Raw genomic sequence first — 17,284 nt, forward strand, 5'->3', positions numbered from 1 at the left:
TAGGTTTGGGGAACATCTGAACTATAACTCTATTATAGTTTTTATATATATAATCTTAACAGCACAGACTACATTCCACGGAAATCTGGGTGCGTCCCCTTTAAGAAGCGTGGTTCTGCGGATATCTGGGTGCGTCCCCTTTAAGAAGCGTGAACCCCGCCAGTACTCAGAGCCTTGGGACACTCTTTCCCAGCTACCCTCAGGGTGAGGAGGAACTTTCCCGGAGGTGGGGAGCACCGCCCCTTGACAGGTCGTAGAATGCTGTGAACCACATTACCCTGAAGGCAAAGCGCGGCGCGTAAGGGCCCCTGAACCAATGACGGCTCAGGAGAGAGCCACTTCCGTTCTAGGGGGCGGTGTCTGGGCGGGCCTTCCGGCGTCGACCGCGGGCGACATTTTTAAACTCGGACCTGTTCGCTGGTGTCCGCTCCGGTACCTTGGGTCGGCACCAGGTAAAGGGAGCCAGGAAGGCGCTGTGTCCGCTGCTCTGAGGAAAGGCTGAGGCTCCGCGTGGGCGCCATCCGGCCTGACTCTGTCTCGGGGCCGGGACGGGCCTCCGTGCCTGGGCCTCACCATTGCCCACAGACTCCGCTGGGACGGCCAAGCGGATGGGTGCGATTCAGGTAAATGCTGCTCCCTCCGGACCCTCAGACAACTCTTCTCATTCTGCAGTATTTTCGTTCTTATCAATGTTCTATAACGAGCATCCTATGTTTATGTTTTTTTGTTTCCCAAAACCTTGGTTTTCCGAATATTGAAATAAGACGTGCGTGGGGAAAAAAAAATTGCAGGGAACTTCCATGTTCAGTTGAATAAGCAGCTCTTACTAATACCCGTTCTTTGCTCAAGTCAAGATATGAGATATAAGTAGGACCCCAGAAGCCGCCTGTGGGTTCCTTTCATAACAGTTATCCCCATCCCCCCAAAGTTAAGGTATTGTCTGATGTTTCAAGTAAGCATTTTGTTGCTTTTCCTGATAGTTTAAGCTGTGTGGAAAATATTCGACGACTGTAGTTTACCTTCGCTCAGTTATCTTAAAACTCTCTTATGACTGGAATCATATAAGTATTATGATGTGTCACACCCAATATGGTGTGACTTTACCCATTTTTTTCATGGCTATCCGTTAATTTTCCTTCTTTTGCAGTGTTCTAATAGTGTGAATACAGTATATGAGTAAAATACCTTTATAAATCCTGCTGTTGAAGGCTTTCTTTGTTTTTTTCTTTTGGCTTGTTTGTTTTTGGTCTCCTTTCTGTAATTATAAACATTGCTATGCTGGCCATACCTTCCTTGCTTTCTGGGGTATATAAAGCACACATTTGTTTAGCGTATATGTTAAAATTATTATTGTATTTAAATGGCCATTTCCACTTTTTGATCTTGTTTTGCTCCATGTTACTAATTTTAATTTAGTGCTTTGAATGAGATTGTTATACTTAGTCTTAATCTATCCCGTAGTTAGTTGTATTTATTTTAACATCTTTATTGGAGTATAATTGCTTTACAATGGTGTGTTAGTTTCTGCTTTATAACAAAGTGAATCAGCTATATGTATACATATATCCCCATATCCTCTCCCTCTTGCGTCTCCCTCCCACCCTCCCTATCCCATCCCTCTAGGTGGTCACAAAGCACTGAGCTGATCTAGCTGATCTCCCTGTGCTATGCGGCTGCTTCCCACTAGCTATCTATTTTACATTTGGTAGTGTATATCTGTCAGTGCCACTCTCTCACTTCGTCCCAGCTTACCCTTCCCTCTCCCCGTGTCCTCAAGTCTATTTTCTACATCTGCGTCTTTATTCCTGTCCTGCCCCTAGGTTCTTCATAACCTATTTTTTTTAGATTCCATATACATGTGTTAGCATACGGTATTTGTTTTTCTCTTTCTGACTTCACTCTGTATGACAGACTCTAGGTCCATCCACCTCACTACAAATAACTCAGTTTTGTTTCTTTTTATGGCTGAGTAATATTCCATTGTATATATGTGCCACATCTTCTTTATCCAGTCATCTGTTGATGGACACTTAGGTTGCTTCCATGTCCTGGCTATTGTCAATAACACTGCAGTGAACATTGTGGTATATGACACTTTTTGAATTATGGTTTTCTCAGGGTATATGCCCAGTAGTGGGATTGCTGGGTCGTATGGTAGTTCTATTTTTAGTTTTTTAAAGAACCTCCATACTGTTCTCCATAGTGGCTGTATCAATTTACATCCCCACCAACAGTGCAAGAGGCTTCCCTTTTCTTCACACTCTCTCTACAATTTATTGTTCGTAGATTTTTTGATGATGGCCATTCTGACTGGTGTGAGGTGATACCTTATTGTACTTTTGATTTGCATTTCTCTAATGATTAGTGATGCCGTAGTTGTATTTTTATACACATCATGCATTAGGTAAACTTACAGTTTTACAGTATGCAGCCACTTAGAGGGTTTCTGCTTTTGCAGTGATTGTACTCTGTTAATAGTATTTATTTTACTGTTACGTCATCGTCCTCTGCTGGTATTGGAAGAGAAAATGATTAAGACATCTTGTTAAAATACTTGTTTTAAGGGGGACAAAATGAATCCTTGTAAGGATAAAAAGTTATAATGCTGGGAATCCTTATCAAGATGTTTAGAACCAAAGAAATTTCCATGTTTTTATAATGAGGTTGGAATAGAGGTCAGGTCTCATGTTTCCTTTGTCTTAAGTTTAAGGAGTCATCTTTGACAGCCACTTATCTCAAACTGCTGGAGGCCAAGCACTTTTACTCTGATGCCAGCAACAACCCCTTTATCACAGATTAATTTTCTGGTGCCATTTTCTTCTTTTAACTCTCTCTCTCTCTCTCTCTCTCTCTCTCTCTCTTTTTTTTTTTTAGGCCACACTATGCAGCTAGCAGGATCTTAGTTCCCAGACCAGGGATTGAAATCGAACCCATGGCAGTGAAAGCACCAAGATTTAGCCACTGAACCACGAGGGAATTCTGAGATTAATTTTCACTGTGAAGTCAACAAATGGTGGTTCCCTTCTCTACTGCAGGAGAAAAAAGCAGGTAGGAAATTACAGAAAATCTGTCTGAATATTTATGAAAGAAAAAAATATATAAATAACATGGATAAAAATTTAAAATTTGTATTTTTGAATTCTATTATATAATGTTATAATAATTTTCTTGAGTTTTATTATTTTTTTATATATAGCAGGTTCTTATTAGTTATTTATTTTATACATACTAGTGTGTATATGTCAATCCCAATCTCCCAATTCATTCCTCCCACCCCAACATCCCCCCTTGGTGTCCATACGTTTGTTCTCTACATCTATCTGTGTGTCTATTTCTGCCCTGCAGACCAGTTCATCTGTACTATTTTTCTAGGTTCCACATATATGTGTTAACATACAATATTTGTTTTTCTCTTTCTGACTTGCTTCACTCTGTATAAGAGTCTCTAGATCCATCCATGTCTCTACAAATGACCCAATTTCGTTCCTTTTTATGGCTGAGTAATATTCCATTGTATATATGCACCACATCTTTTTTATCCAGTCGTCTGTCAATGGGCATTTAGGTTGTTTCCATGACCTGGCTCTTGTAAATAGTGCTGCAGTGAACATTGGGGTGCATGCATCATTTATTTATTTATTTATGGCTATGTTGGGTCTTCGTTGCTGTGTGTGGCTTTCTCTGGTTGTGGCAAGCAGGGGCTACTCTTCATTGCAGTGCGTGAGCTTCTTGTTGCAGTTCCTTGTTGCAGAGCATGGGCTTTAGGCATGTGGGCTTCAGTAGTTGTGGCTCTTGGGCTCAGTAGTTGTGGCTTGTGGGCTCTACAGTGCAGGCTTAGTAGTTGTGACGCACAGGCTTTGTTGCTCTGCAGCATGTGGAATCTTCCCGGACCCGGGCTTGAACACTTGTCCCCTGCATTGGCAGGCAGATTCTTAACCACTGTGCCACCAGGGAAGTCCCTGCATGAGTCTTTTCGAATTACAATTTTCTCTGGGTATATGCCCAGTAGTGGATTGCTGGGTCATATGGTAATTCTATTTTTAGCTTTTTAAGGAACCTCCATACTCTTCATCATATGGCTGTATCAATTTACATTCCCACCAACAGTGAAAGACAGTTCCCTTTTCTCCACACCCTCTCTAGCATTTGTTGTTTGCAGATTTTCTTATGATGCCCATTCTAACTGGTGTGAGATGACACCTCATTGCAGTTTTGATTTGCATTTCTCTAATAAGTAGTGATGTTGAGTGACTTTTCATGTGCTTCTTGGCCATCTGTATGTCTTTGGAGAAATGTCTAATTAGGTCTTCTGCCCATTTTTGGATTGGGTTGTATGTTTTTTTAATATTGAGCTGCATGATCTGTTTACATATTTTAGAGATTAATCCTTTGTCCATTGATTCATTTGCAAGTATTTTCTCCCATTCTGAGGGCTGTCTTTTCGTCTTGTTTGTGGTTTCCTTTGCTTTGCAAAAGTTTTTAACCTTTATTAGGTCCCATTTGTTTATTTTTGTTTTTATTTCCATTACTCTAGGAGGTGGATCAAAAAAGATCTTGCTGTGATTTATGTCAAAGAGTGTTCTTCCTATATTTTCCTCTAAGAGTTTTATAGTGTCCAGTCTTACATTTAGGTCTCTAATCCATTTTGAGTTTATTTTTGTTTATGGTGTTAGGGAGTGTTCTAATTTCATTCTGTACATGTAGCTGTCCAGTTTTCCCAGCACCACTTATTGAAGAGACTGTCTTTTCTCCATTGTATATCTTTGCCTCTTTTGTCATAGATTAGTTGACCATAGGTGCTTGAGTTTTTCTCTGGGCTTTCTGTCCTGTTCCATTGATCTATATTTCTGTTCTTGTGTCAGTACCATATTGTTTTGATTACTGTAGCTTTGTAGTATAGTCTAAAGACAGGGAGTCTGATTCCTCCAGCTCCATTTTATTCCCTCAACACTGCTTTGGCTATTCGGGGTCTTTTGTGTCTCCATACAGATTTTAAGATTTTTTGTACTAGTTCTGTAAAAAATGCCACTGGTAATTTGATAGAGATTGCATTGAATCTGTAGATTGCTTTGGGTAGTATAGTCATTTTCACAATATTGATTCTTCCAATCCAAGAACATGGTATATCTCTCCATCTGTGTCATCTTTGATTTCTTTCATCAGTGTCTTACAGTTTCTGAGTACAGGTCTTTTACCTCCTTTGTACATTTATTCCTAGGTATTTTATTCTTTTTTGTTGCAATGGTGAATGGGATTGTTTCCTTAATTTCTCTTTCTGATCTTTCATTGTTAGTGTATAGGAACACAAGAGACTTCTATGCATTAATTTTGTATCCTGCAACTTTACCAAATTCATTGATGGGCTCTAGTAGTTTTCTGGTGGCATCTTTAGGATTCTCTATGTATAGTATCATGTCATCTGCAAACAGTGACACTTTTACTTCTTCTTCTCCAATTTGTATTCCTTTTATTTTTTCTTCTCTGATTGCCATGGCTACTACTTCGAGAACTATGTTGAATAATAGTGGCAAGAATGGACATCCTCTTCTTGTTCCTGATCTTACAGGAAATGCTTTCAGTTTTCCACCATTGAGAATGATGTTTGCTGTGGGTTTATTGTATATGACCTTTATTATGTTGAGGTAGGTTCCCTCGATGCCCACTTTCTGGAGAGTTTTTATCATGTAAATGAGTGTTGAATTTTGTCAGAAGCTTTTTCTGCATCTATTGAGATGATCATATGGCTTTTATTCTTCAATTTAAAATTTTATTTATTTATTTTATTTATTTTTGGCTGCATTGCGTCTTTGTTGCGGTGTGTGGACTCCTCATTGTGGCAGCTTCTCTTGTTGTGGAGCACAAGCTCTAGGCATGCAGGCTTCATTAGTTGTGGCACCTGGGCTCAGTAGTTGTGGTGCACCAGCTTAGTTGCTCCGCAGCATGTGGGATTATCCCAGAGCAGGGCCCAAACCTGTGTCCCCTGCATTGGCAGGTGGATTCTTAACCACTGTACCACCAGGGAAGTCCCTTAGTAGTCTCTTACAATGCTTTGTGTTTCTGTGGTGTCTGTTGTAACTTCTCATTTTTCATTTCTAATTTTATTGATTTGAGTCCTCTCCCTCTTTTTCTTGATGAGTCTGGCTAAAGATTTATCAGTTTTGTTTATCTTCTCAAAGAAGTTTTATTGATCTTTGCTATTGTTTTCTTTGTTTCTATTTCATTTATTTCTGCTCTTATCTTTATGATTTCTTTCTTTCTACTAACTTTGAGTTTTGTTTGTTCTTCTTTCTCTAGTTCCTTTAGGTCTAAGTTTAGATTGTTTATTTGAGATTTTTCTTGTTTCTTGAGGTAGGCTTGTGTTGCTATAAACTTCCCTCTTAAAACTGCTTTTGCTGTATCCCATAGGTTTTGGATCATCGTGTTTTCATTGTCATTTGTCTCTAGATATTTTTTGATTCCTTCAGTGATCTCTTGGTTATTTAGTAACATACTGTTTAGCCTCTGTTGTGTTTTTTACCTTTTTCCCCTGTAATTGATTTCTAATCTCATAGCATTGCAGTTGGAAAAGGTTCTTAATATGATTTCAATTTTCTTAAATTTACTGAGGCTTGATTTGTGACCCAAGATGTGATCTGTCCTGGAGAATGTTCTGTGTGCACTTGAGAAGAAAGTGTAATCTGCTGTTTTTGGGTGGAATGTTCTATAAATATCAATTAAATCTATCTGGCCTACTGCGTCATTTAAAGCTTGTGTTTCTTTATTAATTTTCTGTCTGGATAATCTGTCCATTGATGTAAGTGAGGTCTTAAAGTCCCCCATCATTATTGTGTTACTGTCAATTTTCTCTTTTATAGCTGTTCGCATTTGCTTTATGTATTGAGGTGCTCCTATGTTGGGTGCATATATATTTATAATTGCTATCGCTTCTTGGATTGATCCCTTTGTTATTATGTAGTGTCTTTCCTAGTCTCTTGTAACATTCTTTATCTTAAAGTCTATTTTATCTGATATGAGTATTGCTACTCCAGCTGTCTTTTGATTTCCATTTGCATGGAATATCTTTTTCCATCCCCTCACTTTCAGTCTTATGTGTCCCTAAGTCTTACCCCTTAAGTGGGTCTCTTGTAGACAGCATGTATATGGGTCTTGTTTTTGTATCCATTCAGCGAGCCTGTGTCTTTTGGTTGGAGCATTTAATCCATTCACGTTTAAGGTAATTACCGATATGGATGTTCCTGCCACGATTTTCTTAATTGTTTTGGGTTTGTTTTTGTAGGTCCTTTTCTTCTCTTGTGTTTCCCACTTAGAGAAGTTCCTTTAGCATTTGTTATAGAGCTGGTTTGGTGGTGCTGAATTCTCTTAGCTTTTGCTGGTCTGTAAAGGTTTTGATTTCTCCGTCAAATCTGAATGAGATCCTGAATGAGATTAATCTTCGTGTAGGTTCTTTTCATCACTTTAAATATATCATGCCACTCCCTTCTGGCTTGTAGAGCTTCTGCTGAGAAATCAGCTGTTAACCTTATGGGAGTTCCCTTGTATGTTATTTGTCATTTTTCCCTTGTTGCTTTCAATAATTTTTCTTTGTCTTTCATTTTAGTTTGATTACTATGTGTCTCAGCATGTTACTCCTTGGGTTTGTCCTGCCTGGACTCTCTGTGATTCCCGGACTTGGGTGGCTATTTCCTTTCCCATGTTAGGGAAGTTTTCGACTATAATCTCTTCAAATAGTTTCTCAGGTCCGGTTGTCTCTCTCTTCTGCTTCTGGGACCTGTATAATACAAACGCTGCTGCATTTAACTTTGTCCCAGAGGTCTCTTAGGCTGTCTTCTTTTCTTTTCATTCTTTTTTCTTTGTTCCGCAGCAGTGAATTCCACCATTCTGTCTTCCAGGTGAGTTCTGCCTCAGTTATTCTGGTATTGATTCCTTCTAGTATATTTTTCATTTTGGTTATTGTATTGTTCGTCTCTGTTTGTTTGTTCTTTAATTATTCTAGGTCTTTTAAAACATTTTTTGCATCTTCTTGATCTTTGCCTCCATTCTTTTTCCGAGGTTTGCCTATCTCCACTTCATTTAGTAGTTTTTCTGGGATTTTATCTTGTTTCTTCATCTGGTACATAGTCATCTGCCTTTTCATTTTGTTTGTTTTTCTGTGAACGTGGTTTTCATTCCACAGGCTGCAGCATTGTAGTTTTTCTTGCTTCTGGTGGATGAGGCTATCTAAGAGGCTTTTGCAAGCTTCTTGATGGGAGGGACTGGTGGTGGGTAGAGCTGGGTGTTGCTCTGGTGGGCATAGCTCAGTAAAACTTTGTTTTGTCCGCTGATGGGTGGGGCTGAGTTCCCTCCCAGTTGGTTGTTTGGCCTGAGGTGACGCAGCACTGGAGGCTACAGCCTCTTTGATGGGGCTAATGGTGGACTCTGGGAGGGCTCATGCCAAGGAGTACTTCCCAGAGCTGCTGCTGCTGCTGTTCTTGTCCCTGTGGTGAGCCACAGCCATATCCTGCATCTGCAGGATACCTTCCAACACTAGCAGGTAGGTCTGGTTCAGTCTCCTATGGAGTCACTGCTCCTTCCCCTTGGGTCCTGATGTGCACACTACTTTGTGTGTGCCCTCCAAGCTTGGAGTATATGTTTCCCCCGTCCTGTCGAAGTCCTTTAGTCAAATCCTGCTAGCCTTCAAAGTCTGTTTCTCTGGGAATTTCTCCTCCTGTTGCCAGACCCCGAGGTTGGAACCCTGACTTGGGGCTCAGAACCTTCACTCCAGTGGGTGGACTTCTGTGCTATAAGTGTTCTCCAGTTTGTGAGTCACCCATCCAGCAGTTATGGAATTTGATTTTATTGTGATTGCGCCCCTCCTACTCTCTCATTGCAGTTTCTGCTTTGTCTTTGGATGTGGGGTATCTTTTATCCTGAGTTCCAATGTCTTCCTGTCAATGATCGTTCAGTAGTAAGTTGTAATTCCAGTGCACTCACAAAAGGCAGTGAACACACATCCTTCTACTCTGCCATCTTGAACCAGTCTCCATAATGTTAATAATTTCTAATCAGAACTTAGTATATGGATTATATAAGCTGAAATTTTATATAAAGCAATAATTTATAAGATAACCAAGGGGCCTCCCTGGTGGCACAGTTGAGAGTCCGCCTGCCAATGCAGGGGACACGGGTTCATGTCCTGGTCCGGGAAGACCCCACATGCCACAGAGTGGCTGGGCACGTGAGCTATGGCCGCTGAGCCTGCGTGTCTGGAACCTGTGTTCCACAACGGGAGAGGCCACAACAGTGAGAGGCCCGCATACTGCAAAAAAAACACAACAACAACAAAACAAAAAGATAACCAAGTAAAATTGGAAAAGGAAGTATAATATACGAACTTGTGATCAGATGTGAGGGCCAACTACAAGCTACAAGAAGATAAAAATGTATTATTAGCAAGGGAGAAATAGAAGAGGGAATCAAATGGAAGTGTCAGAAACAGACCTGTATGTAAAATGAGACTTAATTTTGATATTTGTGACTTAGGACTATAATAGTGCTTTATGACATGCCAACACCATTTCCTTGCCAACACGATCCCTTATTCTTCTGGGCTCACTGGGCTCCAGTCATACTAGCTTTGTAAATGCTGCTCAAAGACACCAGGCATGACTCTGATAGAGAGGCTTTGTACTTGTTTGTCCCACTTTTGGAAGGCCTTTTCTCAAGATATCCACATGACCTTATGGTACAACTGTAACATTTTCTGCCCTCTTTTATGCTTTAGTTTCCTCTTGAGCATTTGTCTTCATCTGAAATATTAAATGGTTCACTCATTAACCTTTTTTGTCTATGTTGCTGATGGGAATTAATATTACATGGCCCTACTCTTCCCACAGGTTCCACATTCAGCAGAACCACTTATGGACCCTGCACTGGTGAGTGTCAGGTGTCCTAGAAGTCTTTTGCTGCCACTCTTCCTGGACTTGGTGTCTGGGGACCCTAAGCCCAGGTTTCCAAGTCCAGGCCAGAGGTTATATGGACAGATTCCCATTTTTGGCAGCCAGTGGACTGAGATGTGAAAGGCTGTCTTAGGTGTAGCGGGTAATATGTATAAATGTTTGAGGATGAGATTGAGATGGGAGTGTTTTAGGACTTGTAGGTCTTTGTTAACAGCTGGTAAGAACAGAGAGCAAGGGGGCCAGAGTTAGACCTAGAATGGTAGACTGAGAAGAGGTTTCTGTTCTGAGAATGATGGAAGACATGGAATTTTTGGAACAGAGAGAGGGAAAGTGATGTGACTTAGGTTTTAAGAGGCTACTCCTGGCTGCAGAGTGCACAAGAGACTGGGGGAGAGAAAGAAAAGGAGATAATGAAGGAGGCTATTGCAGTCATCCAGACGCACATTAGTTCTTGCTGGACCAAAGTGGTGCATGAGGAGGTAGGAGAAATACTTGGTTTCTGGATTTGCTTTTAAAGTAGGGGCTGATCAGATTTTCTAATGTGGAGGGCTAACAGGTAACTCCAAGTTTCTTTTCCCTTTGCATCTGGAAGGGTGGCAGTGCCACCAACTGAGATGGGGAAGTCAGTGGTAGCAGTCCTTTTCCGTGAGAATATTAAGAATTGGGTTTTGGCTGTTTTGATTCTCAGATGTTCCAGTGACTCCAATAATAGGAGACAAGGGGACGGCTGAACGTGCAGATCTAGAGTGCTGGGGGAGGCTTCAGGATGCCATTAGGAGACAAGGGAAGATAAGGGGGCTGTCACAAAGATAAGAAGAGTGGTCATCAGTGGGAAGGTGGGGGGTGGGAGGGAAAGTCCATCAGGTGGCTCAGGTTTTTATGGGGGAGTGCCTATGAAATTGATTAATTGATGCAGAGGGAAAGCAGAATGTAAGTGAAGTGAAAGTAAAGTCAGGCTGGTGGTTATTTTTCTTCCTGTGCACTCACTAGGCTTTTGTGGTGGAACTTCGGTAGTTTCTGACAGAATGTCAGATGAGTTTACCTAAGGTGTGTCAAGTGGGTGTGGATTTTGAATGGGTGTTATATGGACAGAGATTGCAACTGGTGAGGAGACATAATGTGCAATACAGAGGTGGAACATGAACAGGCGTATTTAGATGTGCATGTTTTGACTGAGGTTAAAGTCAGGAACAAGGCCTGGTGGGGAAGCCTTCAGAACAGACCGGTGGAGAGTTGGGGTACGGTGGGATCCTGTTGCATTGGCAGGAACTTTCTGATGCTGTGTGCAGGAGGGTATGTGAGGAGGCAGGAGACATGCCAGTTTTGTGGGCTGGGTGGTGGTGATGGGGATCAGATGTATGAGGAGTTAGCCAGTGAGTATGCATGTGGGGAAGGTGTGTGACAAAATTGCCCCAGAGCCCTCATACCAGGAGTTTAAGAGAGAATGATGAGTGCAAGTTTGTTTGTGTCTGGGAGACATGATCCTGGGGACTCTCAGGCTGTTGTCTTGCTGGAGAGGGAGGGAGCCATGCATACCAGGCCCACAGCTTAGATGGCATCTATCTGCCCACCTACCTACCTGTTGTTGCTGAGAGTTGTACCTAGTGCTCAAGGAAGTATGAAGAGTTATTAGGTACCAGTGCCCTCTAAGTTAGGGAGCTGGGGAGGAAGATGAACCGAGTGAGTATGGGTTAGGGGCACTTATGGGGTCCTGGGGAGAGAGGCTGCTTATGGAGACATCGTCCCTGTCATCACAGGGCTCTGTGACCTTTGAGGACGTGGCTGTATACTTTTCCCAGGAGGAATGGAAGCTTCTTGATGAGGCCCAGAGATTCCTGTACCACGATGTCATGCTGGAGACCTTTGCACTTGCTGCGTCATTGGGTAAGGCCCTCACACCTATCCCAGCATCCCAGGCAGGTCTCTGCCTTTCCCTGTTTTTCCAAAAGCAAGTCTGTTTTTTCACAGCTAGACAGTGGGTACATCTATATTACTGCTTCCCTCTCATCTGTGTTGTTGGTGCCAAGGCTGAGTGAACGTGTATACGATCTCCTTTCAGGAGTATCCCAAATACCAGCAGCTCTGAAGTTTTTTCAGTGAAGTTTTTCTGGGTCATAAGACTTGGAATTAGTTCAGTGGGTTCCATTAGTCTCAGCCACTCCCTGCTAAGTTGACTCCGTAGACCCATGTACCTCTGTGCTCCAGGCTCTGCCATCTTCCAGCTGACATTTCTTGGGGCCTTACCATTCCAGGAATTGTTGGGACTTAATGTGGTCAGTATTTGTGGGGTCTTCTTGGCTGTTTCTATGAGACCCTCATCTCAAAGATTCTTTTTGTTACATATTTTTTTCCTGAGGTTGTTTTGGGATTGGTTGTCCCCTGGGTCAGTACTGACTGTTCACCTGTCATGTCTTTCTCTTAGGACTTTCATCTTCTAGGTACCATGTTGTCCAGCTGGAGCTGAGAGGAGAACCCTGGGTACATGACAGAGTGGACATGACTCCAGACAGAGCAAGAGGGGCTCAAATATGGCCTGACCCTGGTAATTAGCATTGGGGGAGGAAGTGACATCATGGTTCGATTCACATCATATCAGGAACATGTCCCGTACCCAACACTGTTTTGGTGTCAAGGCCAGTGACTGTGTACCTCATTTCTGTTTCTCCTCCATCCTTGACACTTGCCTCCTGTGATTTTTCCTCTGACTTCCAACCCAGAATTATCCCTTACCTCTTTGTCTTCCACTCCTAATTGTTCCTCTCCATCCTCCCTCTGCTGTGCTTTCCACTATTCACCTACACTTAATGTTTCATGAGGTCTGCACCTCTCCTCAAAATAGTCCTTGAACGCCAGCTACTCAATGAAAATCAGATTTTCCTGGACCTGGACACAGCTTTCCACATAGCACACACATGTCACCAGCAGCCAAGGTCCTAGTGAAAACTGTTCCTGGAGGAATGAGTTGTGGACCCCTAGCTCCTTTATGCATTCCACCCCGTCCTTCTGTCATTTGCCTGGTGAGTGCTCCCTGTCCTGTGATGTGTAGAGGGTCAGTACTGTACAGCAAGGCTTGTCTAGCCTCCCTGCAACTTCTTGTCTTGAAAACAGTCCCATAGATTTATTCCTTTCTATGTCAGACAAACATTTGTGATGGGGCTGCCTCCTTATACCAAAATCCTATGTCAAGTTTACCTGTATTTCTCTGCTTTCAGGGTGTTGGTATATAGCAGAGAAAAAGCAGACACCTTCTGAGCAGAATGTTTCTGTAGAAGTGCCACAAATAAATACTTCAGAGGCAGACCTGTTCACCCTGAAGTCCTATCCCTGGGAGACGTGCTGCCTGTACTTAGAAGGTGGTTTGCATCTAGCTGAGGACCTTGGCACAAACCCTGGCCAGAAACTCTGTGGGGCAGGTGTGCAGTTTCACCAGCACACTGGAGAGGAACTCTTTAGAAGAGACGTGGGTAAGACCTTTATGAAGAGCCACACAGTCCCTGCATCCAAGAAGTCTTTCACATTCCAGGAGTCTGGGAAGGATTTCCCTTGTAGCTCTGGCCTTCTCCAGCACCAGGTCACTCCACAAAAGGACACCGAGTTTGTAGAGGCCTTTCACAATGGAGAAAAGCGTTACAAGTGCAGTGAATGTGGGAAAGCCTTCTGCCGTAAATACAGGCTTGCTCAGCACCAGAGAGTCCACACTGGAGAAAGACCTTATGAATGCAGTGAATGTGGGAAAGTCTTTAGATGCAACTCCAACCTTGTTATACATAGAAGAATTCACACTGGGGAAAGGCCTTATGAGTGTAGAGAATGTGGGAAGTTCTTTAGACAAAACGCCCAACTTATTGTGCACCAGAGAATTCACACTGGAGCCAAGCCTTACAAGTGCAGTGAATGTGGGAAAACCTTCATTACTAAAAGCAAACTTATTCAGCACCAGAGAGTCCACACTGGAGAGAGACCTTATGAATGTGGAGAATGCAGAAAAGCCTTCACCTATAAACGCATGCTTGTTCAGCATCAGAGAGTCCACACTGGAGAGAGGCCTTATGAGTGCAGTGAATGTGGGAAAGTCTTTAGGTACATCTCCAGCCTCATTAAACATAGAAGAATTCACACTGGGGAAAGGCCTTATGAGTGTAGTGAATGTGGGAAGTCCTTTAGGCAAAGGGCCCACCTTCAGGTCCACCAGAGAATTCACACTGGAGCAAAGACTTACAAGTGCAGTGAATGTGGGAAATGTTTTAGCCAAAACTCTATTCTCACTACGCACCAGAGAGTTCACACTGGCGAAAGGCCTTATAAGTGCAGTGAATGTGGAAAGTGTTTTAGCCAAAGCTCTACTCTTATTAAGCACCAGAGTTCACACTGGAGAAAAACCATATGAGGAGAATTCTTTAGCCAAAGCATCCAGCTTACTCAACACCGAAAAGCTCACACCCCAGAAAGGCCTCATCAGTGCAGATGTGGAAAAGTTTTCTGTCAAGGGTCTGCTCTAACTGAGCACTAGAAACTTCACAGCTCAGATAGACCCTATGAGTACAGCAAATGTAGGAAAGCTTTCAGCCAAAGGTCTTACCTTATTTGATACCAGAAAGTTCATCTAGAGAAGGGACTTCAAATGAGATGAGAGCAGTGAACGAGCTGTCTCCTTAGTTAATACATCATACTGAATAGACTCTCTGAGGAAGTCATCAACTGGAATTTGAATGCCATACATCTGAACAGCTCTTGTGTGCAGATTGCCTATGAGTACTGGCTTCATAGGAAGCTTTTCAGGAGCTATACTCTACTTTCTAACCTGTGCAAGCCCCTTGCTGGACTCAATGTCACTGTAAGTTTTTTACCTCTCCCAAGTGGCAGATCCCAGTACTGGGCATTAGTCATCGCATTGTGATCAGGGTAGGTAGACCTTTGTGCTGTCCTGTCCCCTGGAGGGAAGCATGAATAACCTGAGCACTTGGGTGTTGTCATGCTCTTCTGTCAAGGACAGAACCTAAGCAGCTTTGACCACTGTGACCCAATGTGGGTTCCCTTGGCAGCTTACAGTTTACTTTCCTTGGTGATATTGTCTCATGTCATGCTCACGATGGATGTTTCTAGCTCCAGATCACCCTGTTTGGGAACTATCTGCCTCCATTTGCTCTACTCTGTGAAAAAATAAAGACTATAGTTTAAGCCACGTCTTTTGTGGGTGTTCCAATCTTTGTATTCTTCAATAAGGATAGTATCATGGCGGAGAATGGTTTTCACTCCAGTTTTGATCTAATTTGAATTGTTGTCTAAAGCCTGCTGGGGTAGACTTCAGGGCTCTGGGACTAATGTGACCTGGATGTTAGAATTTTTGGTGGGTGCCGAGGTCACCCTGAGATGAGGACAGTTGTATGAACCACCAGTGTTTTTTGGAGCTGCATAAGTTCTCTTTTTTCACATGGGATGTCACATCATGACCCCAGTACTGTTCAAGAGAAGAAGTTCTCTAGGTCCAGCTGGAAAAGAGCCATGTGCCATAATGTCCATAACATGGTAGGCTGGTTTTGCTGAGCGTTAGATTACAGACATCAGGTGGGAACCATATTTCGTACAGAAACAGGGAATTAATAGGGAGTGAGTGACTAGCAAACAAAAAGAGATGAACCTATTCTAAAATTGCATCCATGAATGTTCCCTTGACTGGCTGTTTAGGATAATGTTTTTGCAAAAATTCTCAGGAGCTACAGAGCGGTTTCTCTCCTGAGGTCCCAGTCAGCGTCAGGCTAAATAATGTAAAGGTTTTGGGATCCCATAGCATCTGCAGATTGTTTATCTCAAGGCCATTGGTGCATAGCAAAGATAATGGGTAATAAAAGTGGAAATCGTGTAGTCCAGGCATGTGGTTTTTAGGATGCAAGCAGTTCCTGGATAACTCACGTGGAAACACCTTTCATTGCTCACCAGTCTTCATTGCTACCACAACAGAATCCCTCCCATTAGACAAGGAGATGTGATGGGGTTAACATGTGGTTACCAGAGTTCTACTGAAGAGATTCAGAAAAGATTCAGATTTTTTATGTGAATCCAATTTTTATTAAATTTAATTGAGCTGTATAGTTGGTATGTGCTGAACTGAACATACCTAAAATGTACAGCTTGGTTAAGTTTTAATATGTGTAAACCCACAGAACCATCATAATTACAAACATCCATCACTCATGCCATATCCACCTTGTGACGTCTCTCCCAGGACTCCCAGGCAACTAGTATTGATTTATTTTTTCCCATTCAATTAGTGTTTTCTACACTTAATATCATTGGGGTCTTAATGTTTACTTTTATATTTGTCTCTTTTTCATGATGCATAATTATTTTGAGAATCGTTTAAGTTGCTGATAAATATAATTCATTTTTTTCCTGAAAAATATACTGTTTGGATATACCACCCACTGACTGTTTATCCATACATCTGTTAAAGGATGGGTTTTTGTGGATTGTATCCTTTTTGTCTATGACAGATAAGCTTAATAAATTATATGTACGTATGGTTTCATATTCAAAATTCAATGACTATACCCTTTTGTGTGCCATTCACAGTATGGGAGCATTCCAGTTTTCCTGTATTCCTCTCTAGTACTTGGTTGATATGGCTAGTGTTTCAGTATTACCTGTTTAAATGTGTAGAGGTGTCTCACTATGGTCTGATTGCATTTCCCTAATGATTCATGATGTTGAACATTTTTGTGTTTATTTGCCAGGTGTATGTCTTCTTTGATAAAATGTCTGTCTTTTATTAGTAACTGAGAAGGCAAAAATCTGTTGGAGCTTGACTTTTCTTCAATGACTTCGCTGGGTGGAATAAATGTGCTCACATCGTTATTCATCACGTATGTTCCTCATTATTAACATAGTCTCCGTTACTTTAAGTCTAGACACGTATAAAACAACTAACCGAACCTTGATTGTTGTGTTTGCCAATTTCCCTGGTATGAATACTCCAACTGTGAGCAATTCCAAGCAGTGAATATGAAGTTTTTACTGCACCAGAGGCGCAAGAAGCCAAACGCTGAGATGCCAATGTTTGCAGGGGAGAAGGCAGCCAAGCCAGGAGTTAGAAGTCTCAGCTCCACCTTCCTGGAGGCGATGTGCTTGAGATATTTAAGGTATGAAGAGGCAGTGTGGTCTTAGGTGTGAGGAAAGGCCATCAGAGTTAGAGAAAAGGTGAGGTAATTGCTGTGTGCAGGTGTATTTCATTACATGCTTCTTCACAGATGCATGTTCAAAAATGGTGTCCCTGAATGGGACATCACTGGCTCTACTCTTTAATGAGGGAAACAGAGAAGCAACACATGGTCCACCTGCTTATGGCCACCCCA

The 17,284-nt window shown here is 42.1% G+C and overlaps 1 protein-coding gene across 1 annotated transcript; it reads left to right on the plus strand.

Annotated features, from left to right (window-relative positions):
• Nucleotides 1-384: 384 nt before the first annotated feature.
• LOC112398003 (zinc finger protein 501-like) lies at nt 385-15,117 on the plus strand. Its single transcript, XM_024742368.1, has 6 exons — nt 385-623; nt 2,875-3,048; nt 9,873-9,911; nt 11,693-11,819; nt 12,358-12,477; nt 13,148-15,117. The coding sequence occupies exons 3-6, from the start codon at nt 9,897-9,899 to the stop codon at nt 14,320-14,322; spliced, it is 1,437 nt and encodes a 478-aa protein (XP_024598136.1). The 5' UTR covers nt 385-623; nt 2,875-3,048; nt 9,873-9,896; the 3' UTR covers nt 14,323-15,117.
• The last annotated feature ends 2,167 nt before the right edge of the window (nt 15,118-17,284 follow it).

This window comes from Neophocaena asiaeorientalis, unplaced genomic scaffold, assembly GCF_003031525.2.
Source record: "Neophocaena asiaeorientalis asiaeorientalis breed wild unplaced genomic scaffold, Neophocaena_asiaeorientalis_V1.1 scaffold582, whole genome shotgun sequence".
NCBI classification, from domain to species: Eukaryota; Metazoa; Chordata; class Mammalia; order Artiodactyla; family Phocoenidae; genus Neophocaena; species Neophocaena asiaeorientalis.